A 24009-nucleotide genomic window follows, 5' to 3' on the forward strand; every position below is an offset into this window, starting at 1 on the left:
TTGCGTTCAGAATAAACGTCCGGGTTGGTCCGGGGGTGCGTACTACGATTTCTCACCCGACTCACCGGATCCGGTTATTTCAATTTGAAAATGAAAGCGGCCAATGAGAATGCGAGCTCCACGGGAGTGAGACTAGAGTACTTCACCACGAGATGGCAGTGTTTCGCCTTTTTTGTGCGTCAAATACAGAGCTTTCATTTCTCCCAATTTCTCCTAATATATGTTCTGTGAATAGAACACGAGGCGAGCGCCAAAAACCGTTCGATAACCGCTCAAATATACGGCGGTTTTTTCTGTGATGTAAGTTGACGTACTCGTTTTAGTGTCTCCCTGAAAAGTATCGGAATATGGTAGAGTTTCCACTGGGGTATCGCGAAGTCGTACCGGATCAAACTCTGCCAGAGAAATGGAAGGAAATCACTCTGAACACAGGTAAGCGTGTTCTAACCTCCAGTGGCTTGGTTCGACCGCCCGGCAAAATGAAATTTCGCTCCCGACGTCACACAAAAATGCCGCAGGGAATAGTACACGACAACGCGCGAGCACAACACTCGCGGAATAATGTATTGTGTAGCATTCGCGAGTCGAAGTATCAGTTTTTGTGCACTTGTCTAACCTCCGTGTGTCTCACTCATTTCTGCATAAATTAATTTTGGATTTTTAACTCCGAAAATTAAGTGACACACGCGACTAATTTATGTGTACAAACATGTATGTCAATTTGTTGCATTTTGATAAAATTAAAATAATATAAAAATTATATATTATTTAATCAGGGTGAAAGTTATTATAATATATATTTTTTTAATTTAATTAAAGTTAATAACTTATAAAATTTAGTTATATTAAAAGTTTTGTTAAAACTAAGTTAAGTTAAAAGTTTTGAAAAGCATTTTTTGATAAAAAACCAATAGAGAACGATAGTCTATCACAAGAAAATAGAATTCTATTGTTTTGAATCAGGTTTCTTGTGATAGACTCTATTGTTCTTTATCAGTTTTTTTTATCGGGGTTTTATTATGTTATGTGTAATTTTTACATGTAATTTTACATTGTATTTTTTTTTTAAATTAGAGACTTTAAATAACAAAACAGTTACAATATGAATCATTAAATAAATTTAATATTTTATTTATAAATTAAGTTTACATGAAATGGTGTTTTATGGAAATTTCTTTCTTTCTTTTCCATAGATAAATTTGTAACCTGGGAAAAAAATTAATGAGTTCAAGTTTATATATTTTAAAAGTAACTAGTTGAAATTAACTTTTTTAAAATTAACTGAATTAAGTTAAAAGTTAAACAAACTTTTTAACTTAACTATCCAATTTTACATTTAGTTACATATAATTATATAAGATTTATAGTATATAATATTTAAAAATAATAATATATAATTAAAATTAAAATAGTATATTATTCATTAATTATTATTGCATTATTATATTAATTAATAATTAATTATTCTACTATTCTATTATTCTACTATTATCCATTAACAAAGTGCAGATAATAAAAATCTTATTTTTATAGGTGGAAGCCAAAGTACACTACAAGATATAAAAGTACCAGAGAGGGCAGGTGGCTATTCATACAAGGATTCTTCTAAATATTTCACTCGTAATCGCTTCATTTATTGGCGCATTTACCATGATATACTTGAATTGGTCGAACATAGCTTGGACATTAATCTTGCTAACTGTCGTGTGAGATACAAATTTACAGACACTCCGATTCTAGATGGAATTTCCATTCATGAGACAGTTAACTCTGTCGTTATCTTGATTGTCACTGTTTCCAGTGTTCACAAGCTTTCCTTCTCTCATCCAGATAAGATCCACAATCAAGTATGCACAAATTTTATTACAAATAACTTTGATGTCTATTTTATTACCAAGAGTTATTAACAATTATTTTTTTCAAGGAAAACCTATTGGGCACATACACTGACCTTAGTGTACAATCGATATTTAGCGAAGCCTCTGCACAAAATGCCAGAGATCCTCAAACATTTCATATTATTTCTAACGCTGGAGCTACGAGTAAGAATATAGCCTTATACAATACTTATAACAATATAATAAATTTACTAGGCGCTCACTTAACAATGCGTTTTTCAGATTCTCCAGTGCCTCATGCAGCAGCTTCGTGGCTTACATTGCCGCAAGAAGAAGCATTGTTCGCTCTCGCGTATAGTTCGGCCACTATATTACTCTTGAGGCTTGACACACTCACAGGTTTTGTGCATACCAGCGAACTGAAGCAAGACTCTATAATGCCCAAGTTCTTAAGTGGCATAGCCACTGCGTTTAGAAGTCGTAATACCGAAGCTCACGTAGCTATGTCTCTTATTATACACAGTTACGGCAGCGACACGTATCTGTTTGCGCTATGTCGCGAGGGCAATGTACGTGTATGGTCTTGCAACAAGACGCAGTGTATAGCCGTGACAGATGCAGCAACCGAAAATCGTATGGTTTCACAAGGTGCGCAAGGCCACGTCTTAAGGAAAGCTTTGGGAAACGATAATGAATTGTATCTTGGAACTTTCTTAAAATTCGGCACAGGATGCGAATTCAGCATTCTTAAACCTGTACAGGACAACGGCATATTTAAGTTTATGAGATTATGTACGTTATATGCGCCGGATGTGAGTACTTTAATTAATATATCTTTCCGTATGTTATTACTATGAAACAAACGTAACAAATTTATATTTTTGCACAGCAACACCTGGTAGATTTTGCATTTACACCAACTAGATTGTGGGCAGTGTGGAGAACTGTGGACATGGATGCGGTGGCGGTGACGCACGCACAGTTACCGTTAACACACCGCATTAATCCTGAATGGGAAACCACGATCTTGGAGCAAGCACGCGACAGAGATTATATCATAACTGAACCTGGAACGGATCCGAGGGAAGCATACATTAATTATATTTTTCACCCTGGACAGTTTTCTTTGACGGACATCACGAAAGCTCTGAGCATCTATAGGAGATCGAATGTAGTAGCGGAAATGACATTTTCACCAGCCGTTTTAAAAGAGAGAGTGTGTATGGCCGTGGAGGCCGAGATGCAGGCGGAAGTGATGGATTATGTGATTATGGACGAGGATTATCTCGAGATCGCTAATCGATGCTGGTCGAAATTCTACTCGTGCGTCGTTCAATATCACGCCAATGGTACTCGTCCCGTAGGTCTACTTTTACTGCCGAGCGTTTATGGCGTTGTGTTATTGAAGAAATCCTCGTTTTCGCTTCTGAGACCTATGGAAGCCTTGGAGCATTTGATTCTCTGCAATGATAAGTCCTATATTTCTCGATTCAAAACAACGCCTGTTTTATCGCAAGATGAAGACACGTGCCAAGATCTAATTATTCTGATGTCCGCATTGGTCATGTTGGGAGAACAGCTATCTGAAGAGACCAAAACGGAAATCGAGAGAGAATTGTACCATCTAAGGAGTCCAGATATCATAATCGACGATTTGTTATCAAAATTGATGTTGGAACCTGACGATCCGGTGAGTATTTTAATTAATTTCTATTCTTTTTTCTTTAAAGGCTGAAAATCACTCCATGTAACGCATGCACTGTTAAAAACAGCTGTCGGATTTTGATTTCCAATCGGAGCTTTGTCACAAATTGAGTAACGTTAAAGACATATCAGGTGCCATGGCTATGTTACTGGAAGCTTTAACGTACGATCTCGGGCAGCCGAATAGGCTGCAATTCGAAGACGATCACGAGACTTCAAGAGTCCTGTTGAACGTCAGTCATCTGTTCGGCAGTCAGCTAGGAATTTCCGCAGTAGCAGAAACCATAACGCAGATAGCGCTCTTGAGATTTTCCATCTGCAGAGATTTATTGATGCTGCAACAACTTGTATTACTGCGTCCCGAAATATTTAATTCCAGATCTTTGCATACTATAAGATCGTCGTTGGCACCAAGAACCGTTGTACTTACTCAAGCTTATTATGTCGTCACGTGGATATGCGAATCGACGGCGACGTATACTCCTTCGCAATCTTTACTGTAAGTCTTATTGTTTTAATATTGGTTAAAAAATATAAATTTATTTCAGATTATCATGCAATATCTAAACAGCAATATAAAAATTAAAAAAGCTATCACATTTCAGTGAATCCAGCACTCAGCGTCTTTCAACTCTTAAACTTGCTGATTCGCGAATTAATGTTGGACAGAGACAGCATCGATCTCTCTCGCTGTTAGAGCTGTTTATTCATAGCAGTGGTGCGAAACATGCTCATATTCTGATGGCTCAAGCGAATATGGATCCAACGACTTTGATACCTTGGCATTATAGTATGCTGACGCATGTGACGCTTATCGCGCAACTTGTGTATCCTTTAGCAACGATTTTAACACAATTTTTATATCAATAGTTTTTTATGTCAAGTCCAAATAAGTTAAAATTCATTATCTCTTAATATTTTCTTGAACGATGCAATTAGATGGCCAATATCCGGAAATTTTATCTTTCCCGAATGGTTACTCTCCAGTTGCCAATTCCTGCTTGTTCAGGAATACGTGAGACTTCTGAACACGTGGTGCGAGTGGAACAGTGCTTCGAGAAAATTTATATTAGCGGTTGCCTTACTAGAAATGGGAGAGATGCAAAAAGCGTGCGATCACTTTCTTCGTGCTTCCAACGGGATATTGACCGACGTGTTTTTAGTGGATGCCTTACTCAATTCTAATGTAACGTCAAGAAACAAGGATCTAGTTCATTATTATCTGAAAGTTATCAAATTATTTGAGGAACACAATGCGTCCGATTGTATTATAGAGATTGCCGAAACGGCCATAGCAACTGCCGACGCGGACGATCTGAATTTGCCTACGCTTCATTCCATAATATTCACACAACATTTGAGTCTGGGTCATCATAAGGAGGCTTACGATTGTTTAAGTGTAAATCCAGATCCTGTACGCAGAGTTGATTGCTTGCGGCAATTGGTCGTTACGTTATTCGAGAAAAAATTGTTAATAGATTTAATTTCTTTTCCCTATGTCGATATGTACGACGACCTCGAGAGAATAGTGGAAGGTAGAGCCAGAAGTGTCGATCTTATGGAAAACAATTATTATAATTTTCTGTACAGTTTCCATGTCAATAAACAAAACATGCGGAAAGGTGAGTTTCTCTTTCTAAAATATATTTTTTCTATAGTTAAGTATATATATGTACATATGGGTATCGTTGCTATATCGTTCTATTATATTTTTACAGCCGCATCCATAATGTACGAACAAGCTATGCGTTTGAGTCAAGAGCCTCACTCCGCACCGATTATAGCGAAACAGGCGCAATGTCTATTGGCGTGTATTAATGCTCTGCATCATGTGAGCGAAAAGTACAGGTGGATTGTAAGGCCTGTAATTGATCAAAACATTTTTAATGACGTAAACTCATCGAATCCACAGAAGAAGAGAAGCGTTGATGGAAGAGAGGTGTTGCACTACAAGATAAAAAAACAAGTCGAAGTTCTCGAATTGAATGACATCAAGAAGGAATATTATATAGTAGATGCAAGATTAAAAATATCGAAAGTGAATTCGGAAATGCATATAGTTGCACATACTGGTAAAAATCTTTTAATTATGTAATTTATTCTTGCAAGGAAAATGAAAAGTTTTATTATAATTTAAATTTTGAAATTATTTTGAAAATATGTGTATTTATATTTTTCAGAACTATCTGATCTTATCGTCACTTTATGTAGCACTGGTTTGTATGCAACGGCGCTGCACTTGTGCGATGAATTTAAAATCAGTAAAGCCTCTGTACTGAAAAGTTTGACTTCTCAGTGTATCAAATTGAGCCACCGCGAGGATCCAAATGCTTGGGACTGGCTAATACAGAATGATATATTTGGTATGCATTTTTATAATTTTTATAAATTATTACTTTAGAATATATATGTTTTCCAAGGGTCTGTTAATAGTAAATATTTTTTTTCCAGATATTGGAATATCTAATACAACTATTACAAATACCGTTTGGAGACTGTTGGAGTACTTCACATTGAAGCACGAAAACAGCGATAACTGCGAGCTACATAGGGCCGTTGCACAAAAATTACTACAGGATGGAGCCTTTCTGCCACAATGGTTATTAATATCGTATAAGGTAAGTGTTCGAGATTATATCAGTTCATATACTATGTCTACATTCAAAAAATATATTCAAAAATATTGTAGAAGCGAAATGCCTCGGAGCTTCTTCGTCTCATGCTAAATACTGGTCGATTAGTGGAAGCTAGTGACTTGGCGGTAGATTACATTAACGCGGTATTAGGTAGCGGTCAAGAACATTTTGGTCTTAAAATGCCATTAGTAGTTACCGCGCCGCCTACTTGGTTACCGCTTAATACCATAGAAGTACTGTTGAATGAATTACAGCACTTGAGTAAAGACTCGGCTCACACAGAGGTATAATAAATGTATATTTTTAAGTTGTATATTTATATTAATCCCATAATTCGTGGTATATGCTGAGATTTATGTTTTAGAGCTACGAGAGATTAAATTCAACGTTAGAGAAATACTTGGAGACGGTAGAACGCGTTTCGGAAGACATGATTAAAATGAAAATGATGAACGAACAATCCTAGTAGTAAGTAACATATCTATTTATTCAATATATGTAATATTGCCATAAAAATTCTTGTATATATCAGTTGTGAATTCTTAATTCAATGTATATGTATATGGAAGAAGGATGTAAGATATAATAGTCAATATATAAAATTATTTGGTATAAATGTATTAAGTATAAACTGGATCATGATTAAGCGACACTATAGTCGTTAATATGATAATAATAGTGAGCATTGCCGTAACAATCGCGGCTACTGTATGAGGACATCGTTTGAACAGTACCTGTAATTGTGGTTTAAAATTTCAAATTTTAATTGAACATTAATTTAAAAAATGATAATTACAATAAATTCATAAACATTACCATTAGCAAAACAACCACTGCAAGAATAAAAATAGATCCAACTGGTAGCAAGAAGGATGCGGCCCAATAAGGTCTCATTTCAGGTTCTATAAAGAAAAATAATTATTACTTCAAATTCTTGCACTAAAAAATTTTATTTTATGAAAAATGTTTTAATACATTGTTATATTTTTATATTGGATGCTCACCTATGCGCCAATTTTGGTTAAATCTATTATAAAAGACAGAAGGTGATTTGATTGTAATACTATTATATTTTGCAATTACAGAATCAAGCAAACTTTTTGTATCTATGGTTCGTGTATCATCTCTCAACTGGTCTCCTGCGATGTACATACTTATGTCAATTTATATTATTACTGCAGTAACTGAAACAGTATAAAAAAGTTAACATTTATAATTTTTCAAGTTATTTTGATTTTTTTTATATCTATTAAATAGTAAGCTTTCCATTATGTAATAAGGGAGTTTGTTTTCTGGTGATTTAAAGTGCCAAGAATGGATTGTAATATACTTTACACATCTTGTTAGAATACATCTCAGTATTTATTATTATTATTTCTATAGCTTCAATAGCTACAGAATAAAGTTAATTAATAGGAACTATAATGAAATTATAAGTACCTATGTTTTCTTATTTGTATATTGCAATTTCTGAAACCTTACCTCTTCTGTAATCTAACAATGTTTATTGTATACAACATTCTCATTAAAGACTGTTATTGATTTGCGTCATTTTGATAGCATAACATTATTACACATAATACAAAGTAATAATTTCTTCCATGTTTACATTAAACTTGAACATCAAACAATTTTTTATTGTTTACCACAAATTTTAAAAACAATGATGTAACTACATATTTATAAACTGATGTTTTTACTTCCAACTTTTATTTGAATCCTGTCATACTTGTCTAAAATAGAAAGTAAAATTTATTGACAGATTATTGACACAAGACAATCAACTGTGTAACTTTGAGAAAAGTTGCAGCATTATGTAGTCATAATGTATATGATGAAAACTTTCATAATTATTTAATCAAATATTATAACAGAAAGCATATCTCATATTTTAAATTCTTCTATATTTCTATATGTTTCTAATGCAATTATGTGCATGTAATTTTATTGAGCTGTTAACGATAGTTTTCAAAAGAAAATATCTTAATGCGAATTTATTGCCAAGTGAATTTCATACATGATTTGAAATAGCCAAATCAAATTTTGCAAAGTATCTAAAAATTTTGTCCATAAAACACTAGTATAATTATAAAACATTGACTGCAAACCAGCAGCAGGGGAAATTATATTTCTTTTATAAAATGATATATGCTGGTTGAATTCTGCTATTAGCAATTCATATTTACTACTGTAGATGAACTTTATATATTTTTGGTTTAACTTGCTCTTTGTTTTTCTTAATTCTTAGAATTATAGGAAAAGAAGGTAAACTGAAATTAAAGTTAATCTATACTGGTACAAATAGAGGTGACTTGGATCAAATTTCGATTAGCTTGTCAAGCAACATCCATACAATTTCAATACATAAAATTAATTATTAATTTGACACATTCAGAGAAAAGATTAAATAAAAAAGGATGGATTACAGTTAATTTACTTTAAGCGATTCTGCCGGCTGAACTGATCGCCGATTAAATTAAGAGTTTGGTCAAAGTTGCCCAAAGGTTCTACTGACAAAACAAGCATATCGCGGATACAGTTGATGCCAATTTCTCGAGGGTGCGTTCTCGAGTAAACTGACCAAAGATGAAGCGTGCGCTCTCGTTATATGCGCCATAAATTTTTTTTTCTACTGTCAACTATTTTGTAACGGACCTCGAGATATCTGATGCGGTCTGCTGGCTCCCCGATAACGCTTGCTCGTCAAAGCTGGTGATAAGTGATGCAATTGTGCATACATCAATTGCATTACGCGCTTACCTCAGCGCAAGTACATCCTCTCGCACGCTCTTCGATTATTACCATTGCTCACAAGGCAACATCTCACCGAGCACATACGCGTTCCAAACTGAAAACAAGACGGAGAACAACTGAACAAAGTCAGGACTGACGCGATGTCAACAGCATGCTGCGGTTGGCGCGCTCCGACCACTGCTGCTGCGAGTGCCGTGGTTATCCCCTCCACCGATTGCACGTTTGCTGCGAAAAAGGCTTCGAACTGACATCGCTGGAGCACCGTAACATTTTTATTTGTACGCACGGAAAGCGACGAACGAGAGATAAACAAGTTAAAAGTTCAATCGCGCCTCTCTCGCCGCACACGAGATACTCCGACTTCAATCGCCGCACATGATTCCGGCTATAGAGGGTACGCTCGTTCTGACTGCACTCTCCTGCACTCGGCGGGAATCCAATTTATCTTCTATTCTTGCTTTCAGTTGCGATTTTTTTTTCGTCTTCGCGAGGAGGACACTAGGACAGGACCACGCGCGGAGTTAGGAAAAGAGGAAAAGAAGGACAAAGTGTGATCGAGCGAACGGAGACTGCGATCTTGCATGCACTTGATCGTTATATCTAATCTGGTTCGTCTTCGGCCGCAGCTCCTGACGATTTCATCTACAATCATCTACAATCGCGAATGCGCGACTTGGACTAGACCAGACTAGACGGCTACATGCAGCTATATGGCGGCGTGCTGAAAAACCGGTTGTTTTGTTGACATTTTGTACATTGGCCGGCGGTCCGCACGAAATATCGACAGGATGATCAAGATATCGGCACTCAACGAGGAATCGAGCGAGGAGAGCGAAGAGGAGGATGTACCTACGATCACGAAGGAGGCGCAGGTAGGACACGTCGTCTGTTTACATCACGTATAACCTAAAAAAAGTATGCAAGCACGAACTTTCCGATGCTTCTCCGTCGCTTTGTATCGCTAAAGCATCTTAACGCGTTAGAGTGCGTCTTTTTGTTGACATTCATTATTCTGCCTGCATAACGAATATTTGAGGAGCTGAACAATTGAGTGCAAAGATCCGCGTTTCCGTTTCTCGTTTCACTGTTAAGTGTATATAATGTACTTACATATACAATTCTCCAGTGAAGTACACTCTAAATTTTTTATTATTTTTTAAATATTTTTTTATATTTATACATTTTTTTATCTAATCATCTGTTTATGTTCTTCCAAAATTCTTCTCTGTTACAATATCTCTACATGATTTTGTTATTTTAATTTGGCTTTTGCAAATTTTTTTCCTTTTTAATTCTGGTATTAAAATTTTATAATAGAAGAATTATTAAATAATCAATTTACTTCTCCTTCTTTATCTTTTATATTCTCTAAAGCTGGATGGGTCACAGATGTTTGCTATTTAAAAAAAATGGATCTTAGTCTATACAAGTGTTTGAAAGAAACCCTGCTCCAAATTATTATACTTTATAAGTTATATTATGTACAAGTAAATTTAGTGATAAGATTTAATTTGAGTTAATTATTTAATTTCAAATTTAAAGCATATACTTAATACATGTGATAAAATATGGAATAATTTTTTCCAGGAGCAAATTGCGCTGACTGAATACAATAAAGCCCTGGAGCTGTTGAAAGAGAATAAACAGGAGGAGGCGCTGGCTATCTTCAAGGATCTCCTAGAGACCGAGCTGTTGGACGAAGTGGAGAAACCCGAAGTGCCAGATGGCAGGTCCAGGCCAATGTTGTCTTTGAAGTATTCTTGCTTCAAAAACATCGGCGCCATTCAGACGGCTTGCGAGAATTACAAGGACGCTGTGGAGAATTATTGTGAGGCCGCGAACCTGGACGATTCAGACGTGACGCTGTGGTACAGAATCGGCACATTAGCTATGAAGACTTCCAATCTGGAGCTTGCTTGCTCGTCATTCAAACAGGGCCTGAGATGTAATTTTAATCATTGGCCATGCTTGGACAACCTAATTACTGCCTTATACGCCGTTCCTGATTATATGAACTGTCTGTTATATATTTCCATAGCGTTGGAAAGGGATCCTAATTATGTAAAGGGTCTGGCTTTCCGTGATAGGATATTCAAAGATATTCCATGTATGGAAGAATGTTACAAATTGTACAATAGCGATTGGCAATTAGATCCACCTTTGGATACCGAGTTTGATCACGTATTGGGTGACAAATTATTAGCGGAGGCGAAGGAAGTTTCGAGGAAATGGGCGGAGGTTTGTAAAGCAGAATTTACGCCGAAACCGTTGCCAGAATTGACTTTAAGAGTGCCCTTAACGAGCTGCACATGGTTGGCTCTCGGAGAAAGTCTAGTAGACATGCACAGATATATTACTGAAAATAATTTGAACTTTGTTAGTAAAATTGTGTTATCGATTCAGAAACCTGACGATAAGAGTACAGCGGGTAATGAAGGGGAATCTGTAAAAAGTAATGTAAATATAATGGAAGTGGATCAGCAAACTGACTCGATTACGAATGGAGAGAGTGATATCAACAAATCTATTAAGGTCGAAACGATAGATTGCGAGATGTTGGACGATAATCAAGTTTTTAATGCAGACACGACAATGGAAATTGAAATTGAAGATGATAAAAAGTCTTGCTCAAGCGACGTGCAAATAGTCGAGGAGGATGATCCATTGAGAATGTCTGATATAGATGGTTTGCAATGTGAGGAACAAACTGAAACGAAAAACATGGAATCGGAGGAACAAATGCACTCCGAAACAGATGCGAATATTGACAAATTGGAGAGTGACAAAGTCGCAGATGATATTTTCAGTATGGATAATGGAGTACCCAATGAAAAATCGAGCGACAAGGAAAGTGATAAATCTAGTGATAAGGCTTCTGAGAAAGGCGCTGAAAAAGCAAGCGACGCTATGTGTAAAGCAGACGCTAAAACCAATTCCGAGAAAGCTGATGGAAAGGAGGAGGGACAGAAGGTGAAGAAAAGACGCAGGAGTGCATTGTGCTTTTTGCAACAATGGGCCTGGAGCTGCAGCAGCATGAGACGATCCGCGAGAGTGAGAGGCTCGAACAGAAGAGAAGCGGAGAGAGACGACGTCCAGTTAGAAGAAACACTTAGAAGATTGTTCCCTAACACTTTGTTGTATGTATATTAAATAATTACATATATGTAGTTAATTTAAAAACTTAAAATACGATTTTATTTAATCGATCTTTTTTACAGACCCGACACGGTAAAATTGACGAAAGACGACTCAAACAAAAATCTTGACGATTCTATGGACACTATGGATATGTATCAATTATTTGCGAATCAGGAGAGAAATAAGAACATGGAAACGCTCAAAAGTTCGGAAAGTTCCAAATCGCCAAGTCCTGACACAAGGTATATGCCTATAATTTAATTTTTATTGGTGTAATGATTTTATTATGTTATTAATCTGATTTTTTATTTGCGCAGTCAACCACGGAAATACTTTGGATCAGAAGTGGAAACTACCGACGTGGACGCCTTTATAAATCAGCACAGCAGTAAAAGCAATTTAATGATAATTATCGCGAAATTTGCCGAATTTTTATGTACTAAATGGAATCAAGAATGGCCGAAAGGAATGCCGGATATCTATTTACAAGCATACAGCTTTATGAGGTAGGTTCACAAGAATTAATTTTTCATATTGTTAAAAGCGAGAAATTTGAATAAAAAATTTTTTTCAGACAACATATTCCACATTTATCGCCATTTGATGAAGACATTAATGACAAAGTTCTCAAACTGGATACCGAAACGACATTATTGTTTGGTGAGCTTCATACAGACAGATGGTTAAATAATAAACCGGATACCTTGCCGAGTCCAACGTAAGATCCTAATAATTTTTTGTATTATTAAAAAAAAACAGAGTTTCTTACATAAATAAAAATTGTTATTGCAGATTAGATAAACTTGGTACTGGAATGCCAGCGGAAGAATTGGGACACATAATATTTGCAAGTGTTAGACAGGATCTTTTAAGTGAAGAAAATTTATACACATTATTGAGAATTCTATGGCTTAAAAGTAATATTTTTCTGTGCCAAGGTGATATCGATGTAGTCATAGAAACATTAGAACTGGTAAGAAAGTTTAAAATTGAAGTTTAATAATTATCATTGCTAATCATATAGAGATGTATTTTTTATTATCATATCTAATAAATTTTATGTGCACACTAATATCTTGTGCCGATTCTTATAGGTCAAATTTTGTTTTCATCTATATTTGTTACAAAGAGTCTGTATTTATCAATTATTGTTTTTTTTTTCAGTTGCTAAACCGTTTGCATGAAATGGAAAGCAAGAATCTAAATCCATGTATCATGCTTTTAAATTGTAAGAATAATTCTCAAATCAGTACAAAACTTGTTAAGAAGAAGCTTACATCAATCCAGAGGTATTTTTTCTGTATTAACATATACGATTATACCTGCCAAGATACTATATGTATATGTATATTGAAGCGGATATTATAATTTAATTTTTTATAATGCAGAGGTCAAAAATTAGGCGAAATTCAACATCTATATGAGGAAAAAAAATATGCAGAATTGTCTTGCATATTGCAGGATACTTTTAAATTTGCCAAACAGAGACACAAATTGTTGGGAACTAATGAAAATATCGTCGACAGAGTTCGACAATTGAACATGTTACTTGACAGCTTGTGGCAACTTAAACAATACGAGGTAATAATATAATTATATACATATAATGTAAACAAAAAAAAAAAAAAACGCAAAATTTTCAATAATATCGAATACTTCAGGAATGTTACGTCTGGGCGGAAGCTTGTCTGAATGAATCGTGGCAAAATTACTTGAACTCGTCTGACGAAACTGAACAGAAAAAGTGGACGAGTTCTGTTGTAACGGCACTTGAGAAGTTGGAATCTTGTACGACTGAAGCCAGTGTATTCACTGGTAATAAATCTTATTATTAATGACATTGCTGCAATATATATAATATCACACTAATGTCTTAATTTACCATAATTCTAGTAAAATATTTATCAGAGACTCGTCTATCAAGATTGGTGCAAAATTTAGTTCACATTGTTTGTCATCAATTGGATGTACCAGAAAATGCTGTAGAGATGCCATTAGAAACTGTTCTACCTTGGATTTTGTTACATTACATTTTGCAATAGTAAGTTTATCAAATAATGCATATGCAGTATCGTTATGATATATATTATATAAAATTGACTTATTAATAGCCAAGAAGATAAGGAGAGAGCAAAGGTTGAGTCCCATTACAAAAATAAATCTCACAGTTCTCATAATTCCGAATCGGATGACGGTATAGATGAGGACGATGGTATTCCACCATCTATTATGATTTTATTCACCGCTCACGAGTTTATCGGTAGACATTCGTGGTGTTGTTTCAACGAAGCAAAACTTCTGTTTTTTATTATGAATCTTATTATACCGCAACTCGACACTCCTCTGTACGTTTCTATCAAAAACAGGCTCACAAAATATTTGGAGCAGATATTCTTTTGCCTGTACGGTCATCCGAATAGGGTAAATAAAACGCGACCAAAGCATCTTCAGGATCACGGAGTACCACAGATGGACTTAACTTGGGAGGGGGCTCAGCTGCTGTTTGATTTTTATAAACCAAAAGAGCTGCCGAATTTTCAATCCCCCAAAATTCTTTCTATTAGCATGGACACGGAGATACTGTTCAAAAAAATAATCAAATTAGTTCCGAAGGAAAGCGATCCAAATGAAATAGTGGACGAAATGACGGCGTACATAATCGGTGCGAGAGATAAGATGCCGAGCGTAATAAAACCTTTGCCGCACTCGATATCCACTATTTACTACTTGTTGGGTGATTTTTATTTCAAGAACAATAAATGGGAACACGCGTGCCGATATTATTTATTAGATTTATGCTTGTATCCAAAAGGATTAAATTCGTGGGCGGGTTTAGCTATGGCGACAGGCAGCATAATAGAAAACTGGTTAAACAGTTACAGACCTATGTAAGTATGTTGTTTTCTAAATTTCATTTCTTTACATGTATTATGTACTACTTTACTATTGTTAGAGGAAAGGATAAGTTTCTCAATAAGGCAAAGATAGCACAGTCGAGTTATCAACATGCCATCGAGCTGTCACCTGGTCATTCCGTAATTTGGACAGAGTACGGGAATTTTGTTTACATGGTTCATTCGTTTTGTTCGCGATTGCTCAAACAAGAAACGGATACATTGAGTATGGAGAGATTTGAAATTTTAGAAACTAGAAAGGAAGAAATGTTAGAGATTGCGGATCAGTGTTTTGAATCTGCTAATCGGATATGCCTGATTATTGAAGAACCATCCATACAGCATGATGAAAGATGGCTTTATCAATATATGCTTGGTAAAGTCGCAGAAAAGAAAAATCAAGATCCTCCTATATTCTTGGAACATTACGCAAAGGTTATTATTTTATTTATTATATCTTATTCTATTATATCTTCTATGATATCCTCTTTTTCTTTCTTTTTTCTTAATATTTAGTACTGAATAATGTCTTACTATTATCTAATTTTAGGCTAGTGAATTATTATATGAGAATAACGCTCAATATCCACGTAGAATAAGCCACAAAAGCCCGCAAAATCTATCTATAGAGGCCTTAGAAGTTCATTATCGCATCCATGCCAGTATACTGAAATATTTAGAACAGCATGAGGGAAAGCCATTGAAGAAATCATTGGGCCAGTTATTCCATTGGCATCTTAAAAACTGTTCCGAGGGGCCCTTCATGAAGTATCAGTCTAAACTTAATGAGAAGAAAAAAGACGAAAACGTGGATGAGAAAAATATGAAAGAACTGGACAGTACAGTAAATACGGATAAAAATATAGCAGTATACCAACGCTCAAATAGTATTGAAGAAATAGAAATCGTAGATAAGTCAAACAAAATTTCTGATATTAAGTCTACAGAATCGGGAAAGTCTGAAAGTCGTAAGAGATTTCCCGACGAACTATCCCATGATAATACAAAAAGAATGAAATTAAGTAGTGTTTCGCATTTACAATTAATGCAAGACGTTGTAGCCTTAATAGATGATTTAATTACTAAAGTTTGTGATACGGTGTCACAAAAGGACAAAACGAGTGGCGATGACATAATGATTATATCTAGCGATGAAAGCAATGAGTCGAAATTGCAAAAAAAGAAGCTGGAGAACAAAAGTATGGATAAAACAAGATCTCTGGCAAAAATCGAAGAGAATAAAAAAAGTTCGGCGAACATGTTAGCGGTCGATTCTGAACGAAAGACCGAAGATGTACAGGATTTAATGGACGCTCTCATGAAACAGGCAATGGAAATTAGTCAGGAGACTCAGCAATCTTCGGCGGATGACGAGGATACCAGAAGATTTGATGGTAAATGGTTGCAAAATGAGGACTTGCAATCTACTGTAAGTCTGCATAATATTTTTAAATGCTTTGTTAATATATAAATTTTTTACATTAATTGAAATATGCAAATAATTTTAGGAGAAAGAAAATAAAGATAAAATAGAAGAGAGAAGGAAAACGCAAGCCAATGCGAATGAAGAAATAACTTTGAGTAGGAGAGGTTCTCAAGAAAGCACCACGACTACGCAAACCACAACTACAACTACAGAGACTAATAATTCAAGCTCTAGTAGTAGCGAGGAATCTAGCAGTAGTGACGATAGTTCTGACAGTGATAGTTCTAGCGATAGCGATAGTGAATCGGTCGATAGTGACACGGACAAGAAGAAAAAAGATTCTGATAATGTGGAAGATGGTAAAGTATACAGCTGCTATTTAATTATTAGAGAAGTAACTAATTCTTATAATTTACAAGTATATAGTACATTTTATTAGCGTACAAAAATTACTATAATTTGCGTTTGACATTTATATTTTAAATTCTAGAGGAACAGATGCCAGAGGAAGAAGTAGCGACATTGATTGCGTATTGCTTAGCTGGTTTGGAACAGTGTATACTGAGGTTCGCAGAACATCACAAGTCGTTTTATAGACTTTCGCACTTTTTCTTTAATAACAAAAAGGCGAAGGATACCGTGAAATGTAAGGATCTTTTATTAGGAACATATACTTGTCAGTTTTATCCCGGACAAACTTTTCAAGGGCTTTTTGCGGAAAGAAGGAGTACCAATTTTTTTAACGTAAGTATTCTTTATAATTGCATGATATATATTTGATATACTAATAGAAAATTAATGATTTATTCATAATAATCCTTCAATTTGAATCATTTAGAAAGATATTTTAATAGTAAACGTTTAAATCTTGCTTTATCAAAGTATTCTATAACTCTTGCATTATGTATCTGGCTATTAGAATCTGTTACAAGTGAACCTCTTGCATCTCCAGTAAGTACTGGAATTAAGTTAGTGTCAAAAGATCGCATTATTATTTTTGGATGCAAAGCAATTGCCACGGCGATACTGTCTGCTGGCTGCCACATATCTGATTGTTCCAAGGCCTTTCTTTCAGCATTGTGCAAAAAATTTGCGATAGATTTATTCAAACCATTGAAAAGGTTTTTACGCTCATCCTGTTTAAATAAAGTTACATTATTTAAGGATCAATACAATACTCAAGTGCTTATAGATGTAAATATTATGACATTACTTTTGAAAAAGCATGAGACTGTACTGTATCTATCGGAACTATAATACTAGGTTTATCGGTGTTGTTTAACGCAATCCAATTACTTTCTGGATCTTGCTTAAAATTAAATTCAATCTTATTGCTATCAAGACTTCCTCCCATTATAATATGTTGCTTTGTTAAATGCAGGAACTTGGGTTCCAACGCAATTGCTGTAGCAATCGTTGTTAGAGGTCCAAGAGTGATTACAGTTATTTTACCTATAAAAATAAAACAGATATTTAAAACATAATAAATTAACAGAAATCTCATAAAACTAATGTTATGCGCAATTTTTTAAATAAAAGTATTATCAAAAGACATGATAGTGCCTCGCTTTTAATTATACCTGGATTTTGTTTTACTAAATCTACAAGAAATACAGCAGCAGGTTTTGATGTATCGATTTTTGCAGTTATATTTTCAGTAAAATTAAAATCTCCAAATCCATCACAGCCAAAATAATAATCAGGTTTATAATCGTTTATTAATGGTTTGCAGCTTCCAACATATACAGGGATCTGCCAAGTTTTGAAAAAATATTGATTACATATATTAGTCAATCAAGATCTTTAAATATTATAAAGTGTGAAAGAAATGGATATACAGAATATCTGGAATAATTTTTAAAATAAAGAAGAAAGAGTGGTTTTTATCAGAAAAATTTATATATTGTGCACACTCTACGAATGATGATATTCTGAATTTCCAATTCTGGCCGAAAATGTACTATGTAGCCCAGATATGTTTTAAATGTAATATGGTACTATTGTAGATTCGGATTACATGCAAAAAATAAATTTTTCTCTGAAACGTTTTTTTCTAAACGTGCCTTCTTTAATCTTAAAATAATCTTGAAAGTACAATGTATGTACAAATAAATAAAAGGTTAATAAAGACATTTTAAATACAAAATATGTTCGAGATAAAAATTATTTATTTATTTATTTTTATGTAATCTGAATCTGCAATAAAAAGTATCATATTTCATTCATTTTATAAGAAATGTATGATCTCAGATACCTTGTATATGTTTAAAATATTTAACCGTTAAATACTTACTGTTCTTTCAGCGATTGTTAAAATTTTTAATAAGTTTCTTTTTACATTTTCTAAATTCGTATTACCATATGTGACAGTTATGCCTTGAATATCAACATCCTCATATTTGAGAGCCAGCATTAGTGCTAGAGCATCATCTCCTCCAGGATCCGTATCTATTACTATTTTTCTTGTGTTCTTTCTACTATTAAAATGTTTTTATTATTTGGCAAATGTAACTTTATATTTCTATATTATTTTATTACACTCAAAATATTATTAAAAATTTTATGGAAAATCTTTTTATTTTATTATTTGCGATAAATTATTAAAAAAATCAAAATTATCATCAAAATTGTTATTTTAAAAAATCATAATTATTTATTTACCTCATAGCAAAACAAAGTAGATGCAGCATAATTATAATTTTAAACACGGTACAAATAGCCATTTTTCTTTAATTACCTATTAAAACCTGCAATTACAATATACGAGATTAAAGCAGTAGATCAATCATATGAAATTAATATGTGAAGTTATTGAAGCAAATGATTTTCTTTTCATGTACGTCATATTGCTGATATGACGTACATGAATATTCTTTAAAAATAATATTTGTTTTACAGGGGGTATGGCACATTCCAGTTAATGAAATTGACAGACCAGGAAGTTTTGCTTCGCATATGTCGAAATGCGTGACGTTACTCATGCAGGTGTTAAAAGAAAGCAACGATAGCCGAATGTTAATGCAACTGTGCATACAGCTCGGAAAGATACCAGATTCAGACAAGTAAATTTAATTAAATTTAGAATGTTATTATTCACTTGTCTGCTAATGGTGCAATATGACAAAATAGCAATAACAATAGATGAATAATGCAAATAACGCGTAAGTTTTTTACATGATATAATCTTATTGTAATATAATCTTTTTCTGCACCTAGGAAATACTTACGTGATTCTGAGAGAGAACAATTATCCCGACAAGCTCTGACACTTTGTCAACAGTCGCTTAGGAATAGAGTTCAGGCAATGGGCTCGGCAAGCACAATTGATAGTGTTCACCTCATTAGAACGGACGCTAGAACACAAGTATTACTTGACGTATACGAAATTTATCAGCTTGTCCAGAAACATTTGCAGGGCAAGGAATCGACTATACAAGCATTTGCGACACTATTGACAGATACGTACAAGATGTATATAGGAAACAAAGTGAGTATAGTAAATCCTAAAAAATATTGTTATATAATTATTAATAATTACGCTATCGGAATTAATGTTATCTAGGCGAATGTATTTTACAAATAGCTCCCAAAGAGAATTTTATGTATATACATATATATATGTGTAGTTTTATGTGTCTTATCTTTTATTTTTTCCTTCAACAGTTGTTAATCTTTTTTTTTTTTTTTTTGTATATTTGCACAACTGCTTTATAATAAGTTTAGCGTTGCAATAATATGCAAAAGGTAGCTAAGTATTTTTAAATAAAATAAAAGGTGTTTATTGATAATAAAATTCTGTTATCACAGGTCACGTTATAAAAAATGTCTTTTTTAAAACGCATTTGTTAGAATATTATTTGTATGAATAGCTTGTGTATATTTGTTATAAACTGTTATTTTTTACTTATGTTACAGTATATAATAGAATGTTACTTTACAACATTAAAAATTATATTATATTAATTTTGATATAAAATATTGTTTTTGTGGGAATGTTTTTTTTACACGGGTAAATTTTTAATTTAAAAGTTAATAAGTTAAAGTTTTGTGTTTTAAAAGTAACTCGTTAAAATTAACAGTCTTTTAAAATTAATTGAATTAAAACTTATTAATTTTTTAACTTTATTATTTAATTTTTAACTAGTTACTATCCTATATTATAAATTATCATTTTTTAATTATATTTATAACAATTACTAGATAATGGTCGCGATCATTTCAAGTATTAATTGTACTTTTATTGCTTTATAGAATTTGGAAGGAAACGTCTTAGACATCGCTATTAAGTGTTGCCAACGTCAAATACAAGCAAACAAACTCGCATCCATTAACAACAGTAATAGCTCTCATGTGCCACCTCAAATCACTTCGACTATCTCGGTAAATAAAAGCATCATCGTCGCCTCATTTGTGTAAAATTCAACCTATTATTACAATTTAAACTATTATCAATTTAATATTTTTGATTTTACAGACTCCCATGCCACAAGTGCCAATAAACTCGACGACCCTGCAAACGTTGCAGAATCGCAAACCGCATAGAAATCTGGCAACTACCGGACGTCCGAGAGGACGTCCACCTAATGTTAACAAATACTTGCAAAATGCGGTGCAACAAAGTGGCAACGTGATGGGCCAGTTTACTTCCAAGAGTAACTTTACGAATTACATGAGTGCGTCCGGACCGAATCGTTCTATGATAAATCCATATTTTATAAATCCATTAGTTGATGCAAACATGTTATCGGCTATTCTAGCCAGTGGGCTAAGTGGCAATATGATGGATCCTCTAACAGCTATGACTTACTTGAATCAAGTAGGAAGTTATCAAGACATACTTAGACAGTATCAGAATAACCTGTCGTCATTGACTAATCTTGCTAGTGGTTTAAACAAGGTTACTCCTGGTACCACTATAAGCAGCATCAGTAACGTTTCGACAATGAGTACATCCAGCTCTAATATCAATACTTCGAGTAATATCACTAATTTAAATAATCTAAAAAGTCCTCTAGACCCTATGACAGCGTCCGTGCAACAATTATTAAGCTTGAGCAATTCTACAGCATCAACTTCGCGACCGACACCCATGTACCATCAGGCGATGGCCAAGACGAGCACAACGAGCACTATGTCAATAACCAAAGATCGACCTAACATATCTATAACGCCAGTTACTACCCCGATAAATCAACAACCTCTTCAAAAAACAAAGCAACCCGTCAAGCAGCCGAGCTCGCAGACTGAGCCGGTATTACCCGTCCATATTCCTAAATCACTTCAAATATCACCAACGAAACCGGTTTTACACTCGTCCACCGCGACGGCGCAAGTATCTTTGCTCAAACCATCCATTATTCAGCAAGTGAAAAATAGCCCGCCGAAACAGATGGGCGCACCACAAATACGGGTTTCGAAATCGTTGACCGAACCGCAGCCCGCGCACAACCCATCATTGTCTCATTCTCCTTTGAAGAACAGTGGAAGTACCGTAACGACGAATCCGGCCGCGACTATATCACATATCGCCCATACATCCATGAACGCACCTAGTATTATGAAACAGCAGCCGACGTTGCCCATGAACTTACCGAACGTGTCACGTTCCGGTACATCGTTGCAGCACAAATTATTGTCGAAGAAGAACTCTCAACGATCTTACACGACGCAAACAAATGTGCAGAATCAGCCCGTGAGGAAAGCGAAGTCGACGGTTAAAACGGCGGCGATGACAGTGCCGATGTCTGGCAATTTTCCAAACTTACTAAATGCAATGCCATCGGCAGGTTCCGCCACGATGTCGCAATCACCTTTTATACCTCCGGAATTGAGTGGCATCTCGGTAAGTCCTGTCAGTTCGCAGCCCGGTGGTGGTATCAAATCCGCAGCCGCAGGCGCAGCCGCTAAATATCACAGTTACAAGAAATCTGTCAGCAAGCCAAAACAGCCTGCAACATCAGCGATGGAGGTGCCAAGTGCGTTACCGGCTTCGTTCTCTTCAGGCAGTTCGGTCGAAGCACTCTCAATGCTGTCGCAATTACAACAGCACTCTCATCTGGAAATAATACCCCAACAGAAGGCGCCGTTGAAGCCTAACTTGGACTTTGCGAAAACTCTCGCATCTTCCATGAACCTAGGTCCACCGAAAATCCCAGAGACTATGAGGCCGTCTACGACCGCCGACTGTATGCCCATGTACGATATAACCAGAGGAAAAACTACTAATGTTTCGAGCAAAAAGACACAAGATAAGCCTCTAGCTGATAATGTCGAAATTATAACATTGGATGATTAAGTCATTCAAACCGTGCACGGACGTGCACTTATTGTGCAATTGTTGTTTTGTAATGTTTTTTTTTTCTTTTCTTTCAAGGAAAACATGCAAAGTCTGTTTCATGATCTACTTCTATCGTTCAATTATTCCTTGCATTGGATAAATTATGTTATTTGTCTAATAACAATAGTATTTCAGTATAAAGTAACACTTTTACACATAGGTGTTGCCACTTATCATGCCACATTAGTTACATCATGTTGTATATCTATTTCGTATAAACTCGGTTTCGGATTATTTAATTAAATTGCAAAAAGTAATTGCGTGTAAAATTATCTACTGAATTTCAATGCAATGAATTAATTTATGTAATATATTAAACTTGTTTTTTTTTTATATTAATCCTTAGCTGACACACTAAATGTCGTCTCCCCCGGACTGTTTACAATACTGTCTGGCATTCATAAATCGTTCGCTTCTTCTTTTCTGAATATATTCAACTTCGATTTTTGTATTTATGTAGTCTTTTCCTTGACCTTCTGATGTGCCAATTTTAAAAAATTATTCAAATTCTATGTATTATCTACCGAAATATACGTAATTGAAACTGGTCGGATGACGTATACTCGTGTATGGCAAAATATTGAATCCAATATAGTGTGTCAGCTGAGGATTAATAAGAAATCATAAGATTATTTATAACAAAAATACCTTTAACTTTTGTATACATGAGTGTCATATTTCTTTACTATGAATTTTTTAGTTGCAAAGATAATTTTTTTACTAATTGTTAATGCTTTAATTAGTCGTATTTAATTTATCTACCAAATTATATTTACCAATTTTTTTAAATTGGAAGATATAAAGATTCTAAAAAATTTAAATTTACATATTGAAGTTGATTATCCTTTTTTTATAATTATTTTTTAATTTTTAGAGAGGTGTAGAGAAAGAGAATGAAACATTTTCTAATATTATTAAACTTATCAAATTTAGATAATTAACCTACAAAAAATTTTACATTAATTATGAAGTTTCAATTATATACGTACCTTTCATTAATCATAAGTCACAAATAATTAGTAATTAATTTATTATGTTCACTAGCACAAATGAAATAACGCATTACTTCTTCACTAATTCTACTAAGGCATTTCTAAAAAAATTATTTTTGTACAATACGTACTTGATAATGACACTTTTTTCTACCTGAACAATGGTCTACTGTAATTAGCTTCAGTAAACTTGAGCGTTTTCTAAAAACAATTTGTGTGTAACTTACCTCTGATATTAAAAGGATATTTGAAACACTATCAGTTTCTCTTAATTTCACCGTTATTAATTT

At 34.3% G+C, this 24009-nt stretch overlaps 4 protein-coding genes across 5 annotated transcripts; 2 read left to right on the plus strand and 2 right to left on the minus strand.

Moving 5' to 3' along the window:
- The first annotated feature begins 205 nt into the window (after positions 1 to 205).
- Positions 206 to 7631, plus strand: LOC105207862 (nuclear pore complex protein Nup160 homolog). Its single transcript, XM_011177508.3, has 14 exons — positions 206 to 432; positions 1534 to 1847; positions 1925 to 2042; positions 2121 to 2650; positions 2728 to 3528; positions 3611 to 4041; positions 4148 to 4369; positions 4482 to 5164; positions 5261 to 5614; positions 5723 to 5905; positions 5994 to 6160; positions 6232 to 6462; positions 6543 to 6646; positions 7264 to 7631. Exons 1-13 carry the CDS (start codon positions 348 to 350, stop codon positions 6642 to 6644), a joined length of 4221 nt encoding a protein of 1406 aa, XP_011175810.2. The 5' UTR covers positions 206 to 347; the 3' UTR covers positions 6645 to 6646; positions 7264 to 7631.
- Positions 6642 to 9144, minus strand: LOC105207863. Its single transcript, XM_011177509.3, has 4 exons — positions 8939 to 9144; positions 7183 to 7362; positions 6995 to 7080; positions 6642 to 6912 (listed from the first exon to the last, which is right to left on the minus strand). The coding sequence occupies exons 2-4, from the start codon at positions 7328 to 7330 to the stop codon at positions 6799 to 6801; spliced, it is 348 nt and encodes a 115-aa protein (XP_011175811.1). The 5' UTR covers positions 7331 to 7362; positions 8939 to 9144; the 3' UTR covers positions 6642 to 6798.
- Positions 9145 to 9582: 438 nt separating this feature from the next.
- Positions 9583 to 23977, plus strand: LOC105207865 (calcineurin-binding protein cabin-1). Its single transcript, XM_011177512.3, has 19 exons — positions 9583 to 9804; positions 10520 to 12069; positions 12151 to 12312; positions 12388 to 12576; positions 12645 to 12788; positions 12863 to 13043; positions 13235 to 13359; positions 13459 to 13651; positions 13732 to 13885; positions 13964 to 14111; positions 14182 to 14958; positions 15024 to 15399; positions 15515 to 16393; positions 16473 to 16749; positions 16881 to 17134; positions 19289 to 19452; positions 19607 to 19877; positions 20642 to 20770; positions 20865 to 23977. The coding sequence occupies exons 1-19, from the start codon at positions 9721 to 9723 to the stop codon at positions 22683 to 22685; spliced, it is 7878 nt and encodes a 2625-aa protein (XP_011175814.1). The 5' UTR covers positions 9583 to 9720; the 3' UTR covers positions 22686 to 23977.
- On the minus strand, positions 17136 to 19743 carry LOC105207864 (probable uridine nucleosidase 2). 2 transcript variants are annotated; one of them, XM_011177511.3, is made up of 6 exons: positions 19618 to 19743; positions 19052 to 19137; positions 18684 to 18864; positions 17971 to 18142; positions 17604 to 17842; positions 17136 to 17526 (listed from the first exon to the last, which is right to left on the minus strand). In XM_011177511.3, exons 2-6 carry the CDS (start codon positions 19111 to 19113, stop codon positions 17221 to 17223), a joined length of 960 nt encoding a protein of 319 aa, XP_011175813.1. In that variant the 5' UTR covers positions 19114 to 19137; positions 19618 to 19743; the 3' UTR covers positions 17136 to 17220. The 2 variants fall into 2 exon arrangements, with proteins under 2 accessions (XP_011175813.1, XP_025988943.1); XM_026133158.2 differs by having other exon boundaries at positions 18684 to 18867.
- Positions 23978 to 24009: the final 32 nt, after the last annotated feature.

The sequence above is a fragment of the Solenopsis invicta genome, chromosome 3 (assembly GCF_016802725.1).
Source record: "Solenopsis invicta isolate M01_SB chromosome 3, UNIL_Sinv_3.0, whole genome shotgun sequence".
In the NCBI taxonomy this organism is placed as follows: Eukaryota; Metazoa; Arthropoda; class Insecta; order Hymenoptera; family Formicidae; genus Solenopsis; species Solenopsis invicta.

What these genes read in the sequence shown, in the direction of transcription:
- LOC105207862 (XM_011177508.3), top strand. Translation starts at nt 348, where the DNA reads ATGGTAGAGTTTCCACTGGGGTATCGCGAAGTCGTACCGGATCAAACT. An exon ending in GGAAATCACTCTGAACACAG is followed by an intron (nt 433 to 1,533) that starts GTAAGCGTGTTC and finishes TTATTTTTATAG; the next exon opens with GTGGAAGCCAAAGTACACTA. An exon ending in ACTCCTTCGCAATCTTTACT is followed by an intron (nt 4,042 to 4,147) that starts GTAAGTCTTATT and finishes ATCACATTTCAG; the next exon opens with TGAATCCAGCACTCAGCGTC.
- LOC105207864 (XM_026133158.2), bottom strand. Translation starts at nt 19,113, where the DNA reads ATGGCTATTTGTACCGTGTTTAAAATTATAATTATGCTGCATCTACTT. An exon ending in TAACAATCGCTGAAAGAACA is followed by an intron (nt 18,143 to 18,683) that starts GTAAGTATTTAA and finishes AAAACTTGGCAG; the next exon opens with ATCCCTGTATATGTTGGAAG. An exon ending in TTTAGTAAAACAAAATCCAG is followed by an intron (nt 17,843 to 17,970) that starts GTATAATTAAAA and finishes TTATTTTTATAG; the next exon opens with GTAAAATAACTGTAATCACT.
- LOC105207865 (XM_011177512.3), top strand. Translation starts at nt 9,721, where the DNA reads ATGATCAAGATATCGGCACTCAACGAGGAATCGAGCGAGGAGAGCGAA. An exon ending in CAAGCATACAGCTTTATGAG is followed by an intron (nt 12,577 to 12,644) that starts GTAGGTTCACAA and finishes AATTTTTTTCAG; the next exon opens with ACAACATATTCCACATTTAT. An exon ending in ATGAGGACTTGCAATCTACT is followed by an intron (nt 16,394 to 16,472) that starts GTAAGTCTGCAT and finishes AAATAATTTTAG; the next exon opens with GAGAAAGAAAATAAAGATAA.
- LOC105207863 (XM_011177509.3), bottom strand. Translation starts at nt 7,330, where the DNA reads ATGTACATCGCAGGAGACCAGTTGAGAGATGATACACGAACCATAGAT. An exon ending in TAACCAAAATTGGCGCATAG is followed by an intron (nt 7,081 to 7,182) that starts GTGAGCATCCAA and finishes TTTTCTTTATAG; the next exon opens with AACCTGAAATGAGACCTTAT. An exon ending in CAGTGGTTGTTTTGCTAATG is followed by an intron (nt 6,913 to 6,994) that starts GTAATGTTTATG and finishes CCACAATTACAG; the next exon opens with GTACTGTTCAAACGATGTCC.